The sequence below is a fragment of the Lactuca saligna genome, chromosome 7 (genome assembly GCF_052625555.1).
Source record: "Lactuca saligna cultivar CGN05327 chromosome 7, ASM5262555v1, whole genome shotgun sequence".
Lineage (NCBI taxonomy): Eukaryota > Viridiplantae > Streptophyta > Magnoliopsida > Asterales > Asteraceae > Lactuca > Lactuca saligna.
The window spans coordinates 131,436,587-131,442,408 of record NC_136423.1 but is presented as its reverse complement, the minus strand read 5'-3'; the positions used below and the strand labels follow the sequence as shown (position 1 = coordinate 131,442,408).

Genomic DNA, 5,822 nt, shown 5'->3' with positions numbered 1-5,822 from the left:
ATGAAAGTACGTTGTTATAACTATATATGAAAATGTGTCATAGTCTATTGTAAGAAAGATTATAGCTAATTAAAGAAAATTTGTTATTATTTTAAATGAAACTAAATCTTAATATTAATAGATAATTCAGTTGTGCATATCAAAAGTTAGTCTATAGTAAAGAATTTATAAGTAACTTATTTATTGAACATTAGATTAATTAAAAGAAAACCATTTTGTAAAAGTTGCAATGACCTGTTATAATTATGCAGTTAGATCAATACTAACAAATTGAGTACTCTTGATTTATCTTTATAGCCATTATTTCATCTGTTTCCTGTCAAGTAAATGAAAAACTTTTATGAGAATGAGTAGTATAACAAAATTAGCACGTGACACTTAAAAAAAAAAGTCGATTACCAATAATTTTAATTGGCTTGTTGGGTCTTTCATGTTGGAAACTGTTGAAGGGCCAGGAAATGATAAACCAAAATTAAGCCCACCATAAAAAACAACCTAGTTTAAGTTTCCATCTCACCAAAACATGAGGCAAGTATCACATTCAACCGTAAGCACAGAATGAGGTTGATTCGTTCTACTTAACAAGTACAGTAAACGTAAGAAAGATTAGTTAGTAAAACTTATATCCAAATGGCATACATTACAAGCTTTACATATTTAAATATATGATATAGTCTACCTAATCTCCTGATCTAATGTTTAGATTTCATCTTGTTGGTGAAGTTTTGTCACTTCCTGATTGAATACTGTTCCAGAGGGGTGTGGTTTCGATACCATGTGAGTAGGTTACAGCCTATAAGAAAGTAAACACATACATATTGACATGCAAAGCAAGAAAGACTGTCATGTTCAAATTAATTTCAATAAGGGTAATTGTGTTTGTAAAACATAAAACCGAGGGAGATCCTAAAAGATACTATGTAAAGATGTTTAATAAAACTGAATTGAGAAATAGAGTAAAGATTAAGGATGTCCTCAAATGTGAGTACGAACAGCGAAGATGTTTAGAAAAAAATATTTTATATTCAAATCAACTGATAAAAGGTAGCTGACCTTTTTCATTGAAAAGCAATGAAATACCATGCATCCTGTAGTTGCAAAGATCAACAGGTACCTGTGGTAAAAAGAATATTAAATGGGTACATGAATAAAAGAAAAATAACAGGAAGTTGTAGGAAAAGTACCTACATCGACAGCTGATGAGCATGTTGTAAAATCTCTTTATAGATGATATTCTTAGTTGTTATATTATTTGAGCTACCATATGCAGATCCCGTTATAAAAACTTTAATATTGTTTATACTTTTTGCTCTCGAAAGTGCTACATACAACTGACCGTGAGAAAAAACAGGTTCTTTCAAGTAAATGCCAACATAATCAAGTGTTTGACCTTGAGCTTTGTTAATGGTCATTGCAAAACACAATCTAATTGGGAACTAAAATCTTTTAAATGGAACTGTATATTGTTCTCCTGTTGGTGGCTGTAATGGAATTCTATGAAGCAAAACCTCTTTTCCAGCAAATTCTCCATAGCTTATCTCTGCACGTATAACATTCCTTTGAAAATCTTTACAGAAAAGTCTAGTACCATTACATAAACCTTCAAAGGGGTTCATGTTCCGCAACAAAATAATAGGAGCATTATACTTAAGAACAAGTTTATGAGGTGGCATACCATTTGGTGTTAAGGAATGAAGTAAATCCTCATACTGGGCCTGATCATTTGGATCAATAGTCTCATCAAGACTAAAATATTCAATCTCTTCTCCGGGCAATTTGTATATCAAAGTATCATTAATCTCATCTACAAAAGTATTTTTAGTTGTTAGAACAACACGATTACAAGTGGGAGAGAAAGTGGCAGGAGTAACAAAAATGTTAGGATAAACATATTTCATAAGAGCTTCCAAACCGTTAACATCATTACAACCCTGAATGAGCATTGATGATGGTAGAGAAACAACTGCATCGTCTGTATGAGTTCCTATACCATTACCAAGTGCCAAAAGGAAACTTGAAAAAAAGGATCCAATAGAGCTCGCATGTTTTCTGTTAGCTGCAAATGGGTAAGAGATTGCCATAAATAAGAATTAGTTAAACAAGCAGAAATAGTTTGTGTTTTACTTCCTAGCCTAACAACAGGAAGAGTTTGTCTGAAATCACCACCAAGAACAACAACTTTACCACCAAAAGTAGTTGAACACTCCATTATATCTGTAAGTAGACTATCCAAGGATTCAATTGCAGATTTCTTTGCCATTGGAGCCTCATCCCATATAATCAACTTACAAATCCTAATCAGCACTGCTAAAGAGCTTTGTTTACTAACCTTACATACAAACCCTTCAACCGCATCCAAAGGTATTTTAAAACGCGAATGAGCTGTTCTGCCACCAGGCAATAATGATGTTGCAATACCTGATGTAGCTGTAGCCAAAGCAACATGACCTTCAGATCTAATTTTAGCCAATAAAGCTCTATATAAGAATGTTTTCCCAGTGCCACCTGGACCATCGATAAAGAAACAACCAGGTTTATTGCAGCTAACTGCATCCATTATCATTTCAAAAGCAACCTTCTGTTCTTTATTAAGAGTATATATTGCAGCCAAATCTTCAGTGGAAACAACAATATTTTTTTTCTGTTTTAATCTCTCTAGTGTCGTCTTCCATCAACCGATCAAATGAATTTTGGGGTAGAACATCAAACTGATGAAGACGTCTTCCCATTGACTGCAGAAAACAATCAATCTGTTTAAATGCACGGGCATTAGATTCTTTGTGTGTCTCTTTGTGGTGGCGTAAAATGTCTTCCATCATTGCATCTTCAAATAACAACCACAACTTGCGCGGACTATTTGGATAGGTAAAAACTAAAAGTGAAGCAAAAAGCCTTCTCAACTCATATGGCATGTGAAAAGTAGAAGCTTCTTGCATACATACTTGTTGAGTAGCATCGTCAAGTAAATAACCACGTAACAAAGTAGTTTCTCTAAAGGTAGCAACAGTTACCCCGTTAATCATTTTTAAATCAGCAAACGATTTAGGACAGCGAACTCTAGACAAAAGAATTCTAAGATAATACCTTTCGCCTTCAGTTGGATGGGCAATCACAATACGACCAATTGAGTCACCTATTTTCCGGGGTGACCACATCTTTTTATCCCCCTTCCAAACAAAATGATCAGGAAACTGATTGTATGTGAGCTTAAGCTTTTTTGCTAAAACTCCAATATCATTTTCAACAAAAAAAAAAACTCAGTCAACATAGTTTTTCTTTGACCAGAGTTACTCAGAATATTAACCAATGTTGATTTACATTTGAATGTCAAAGGCTGATAGTTTTCTAAATGCAAGGGCAAATGAATAACAGCTGGTTTCATTTCACCCAAAGGAAATTTAAAAATTCTCCATGCACCTTCAGGAGGAGAAACCTATCGACCTGATTGATACTCATCAATCTCATTTATAAGGACATGGTTTGTAATTGGAGAAATATTAAAGCTTATCTTGTCAGAACCCTTACAAATATACTTATATATATACTTCACAGCCTTTATTGATGAACAAATTTCTATATTAATGTGATAGTTAAATTTACAAAGCAAATAGGCATTATACGAAACGACCCATTTATTATTAAGAATAGCACCTCTGACTTTCACTTCAGACCCATCGTTACGTCTACGATATATAGGATATGCATCGTCTGTCTGAATAGTCTGAGAAGAAAAGTCTTTTGGGTAAAGATTTTTACAAGAACCCTTCTTTTTCATACATACGTTAAAAGGATTTAAAGAGCCACATCTAAATCATATGTTGCACAACCATCCTAAACAAATGAGGATTTGCACTTTCTGATGGTATTTCTGCAGAAACAATTTTGTCAAAGTCTTCAGGTGTATGCATTTTACAATTGCTTTCTAATATAAGCAAAAAATGTGCATGTGGAAGTCCTCTTTTTTGGAATTCTATAACGTAAGTGTGAGCACAAATTTCTCCGAAAATGTTATTCTTGAAAAGTTCATGTTTAAGTTGTTCTACTTTAGCATGAAAAACTCTAACAATCAAATCAGCTCTATTTTGGCCTTCTTCATATGGTTTAAGATTTTCTTTTATTTCAGGCCAATTAGGATTGCACGTCATAGTTAAAAAAATATCAGGCTTACCGAACTTTTGTACCAAGGCCATTGCATCTACATATTTTTGTCTCATGTTTCTAAGGCCGCCAATAAAATTCGAAGGTAATACTATTCTTCTACCAATAGCAGAACCCTCTGTTTCCCCTTTTGCCATTGCATCCACAACTCCTTGCAAGAATTCTTGTCTTATTTCTTCCTATGTATTCTAAAAAAATCTAGTCTTTGTGTTTCTAATTTAACATAGCTGTCAACTATATACTGCTGTAGTAATCTACCAAAATAGAGTAAATAAGTTGTGTCATCATGCCTTATCTGAAGCTTATAAGCATAATACTCTCTAACAGATACAACCTTGGGGTTATCTACGTTTCTTCCAAGCACTGTATCAAAAAGAGAAAAGAAGTAAAGCACAATACATTTTTCCAAAAAAAAAAAAAATAGAAAGAGTAAGTATTTTACCAGTTTCTTCCATCTTTAATAAGTCATCCGCACACGCTATATGATGGGTTTTGGTCATAAGACATCCTATGTGCTCATACAAACCCTAATGCTTGGATCTAGGTTTCTAGGTTTCTCTATTGTACATGCTTTGAATCCAAGACTATAAACCCTAATTCTAACATACAAGTAATCATATTAATATGTAATTAGGTTTAAGATCATACCTTGATTGTTATGTAGCAATAACAATCCCAATTCCTCCTTGATTTGACTTTGGAAGGCTTAGAGTCACAAGTGTCACTCCTCTAATGGCTCACAAACACCATAAGCAAGAGGATGAAGAGGAGAGAGGTTGGAGGCTGCCAAAAACATGTGTAAACCCTTACAAGAACCTTAGCCACGTTTTTGAGCCTTAAGGGGTCTTTATATAGTTGGGCTATTAGGGTTATCTAACAAGGAAACCCTAATTTGGATGCTTAAGCCCTAAGCAACCCATAGACTCCTTTTATTAAGCCCATGGACGATTTCCTTATGGGTTTCCCATTAGAATTCGTCCATCCCTTAATACAAGGCAATCCATGGCCCAAATTGCAATTATCTTATAATTACAATTCTAGTCCCTTAAGTTTAATTAATCTCTTTTAGTCACAAAACTAATTACCAATTAATTAATGACTAATATTAATTAAACAATATGATTTCTCCTTTAATATATTATTCCCATAATATATTAATAAATCATATTTAATCCTTTCTCTCCATAATTCATCCTATCAAGTTGCTTTGGTGAAGGCAACCCAAAAGGACCATGCACCATCGGGTCAAGTACATACCAAAATAGTTATGGACTTAGACACTAATCCAACAGTCTCCCACTTGGATAAGTCTAACAACTATTCTGCATATGACTTCAGATCCCGATCTGCAATCGTAGCTTTCCAAAGCCGCTGTCAACTCTGATCCTATCAGATACGCGTGTCCTTAGATAAGGGATCATATATTCCTCCATTCTAGATATCGTATGAGATATGATTTCAAATTATTCTCTTTGTACTATATCTCGATTTCCGATTTATGACGACAGACTAATTGAACAAATCAAATTAGCCCTAGCCCGGCCGAGCATTTACGTATGTCATCACTAAACCATCGAGGGGCCCAAAGATATCGCTTTTATCCTACTTTGGATAAAAGGAACGGATAAACTTTGATACAATGCTCGCTTGCACTCACTCACCGA

The 5,822-nt window shown here is 34.1% G+C and overlaps 2 protein-coding genes and 1 long non-coding RNA gene across 3 annotated transcripts; all 3 read right to left on the bottom strand.

Moving 5' to 3' along the window:
• Positions 1 to 399: 399 nt before the first annotated feature.
• On the bottom strand, positions 400 to 1,228 carry LOC145003958 (uncharacterized). The gene is made up of 5 exons (XR_013662213.1): positions 1,185 to 1,228; positions 1,054 to 1,114; positions 680 to 793; positions 518 to 574; positions 400 to 440 (listed from the first exon to the last, which is right to left on the bottom strand). It is a non-coding gene; the product is annotated as an uncharacterized LOC145003958 (long non-coding RNA).
• A 756-nt stretch (positions 1,229 to 1,984) lies between these two features.
• Positions 1,985 to 2,557, bottom strand: LOC145007239 (uncharacterized). Its single transcript, XM_078966211.1, has one exon. It carries the CDS (start codon positions 2,555 to 2,557, stop codon positions 1,985 to 1,987), a length of 573 nt encoding a protein of 190 aa, XP_078822337.1.
• A 58-nt stretch (positions 2,558 to 2,615) lies between these two features.
• On the bottom strand, positions 2,616 to 4,613 carry LOC145007238 (uncharacterized). The gene is made up of 5 exons (XM_078966209.1): positions 4,601 to 4,613; positions 4,382 to 4,521; positions 3,828 to 4,337; positions 3,652 to 3,721; positions 2,616 to 3,220 (listed from the first exon to the last, which is right to left on the bottom strand). Exons 1-5 carry the CDS (start codon positions 4,611 to 4,613, stop codon positions 2,616 to 2,618), a joined length of 1,338 nt encoding a protein of 445 aa, XP_078822335.1.
• Between the last annotated feature and the right edge of the window lie 1,209 nt (positions 4,614 to 5,822).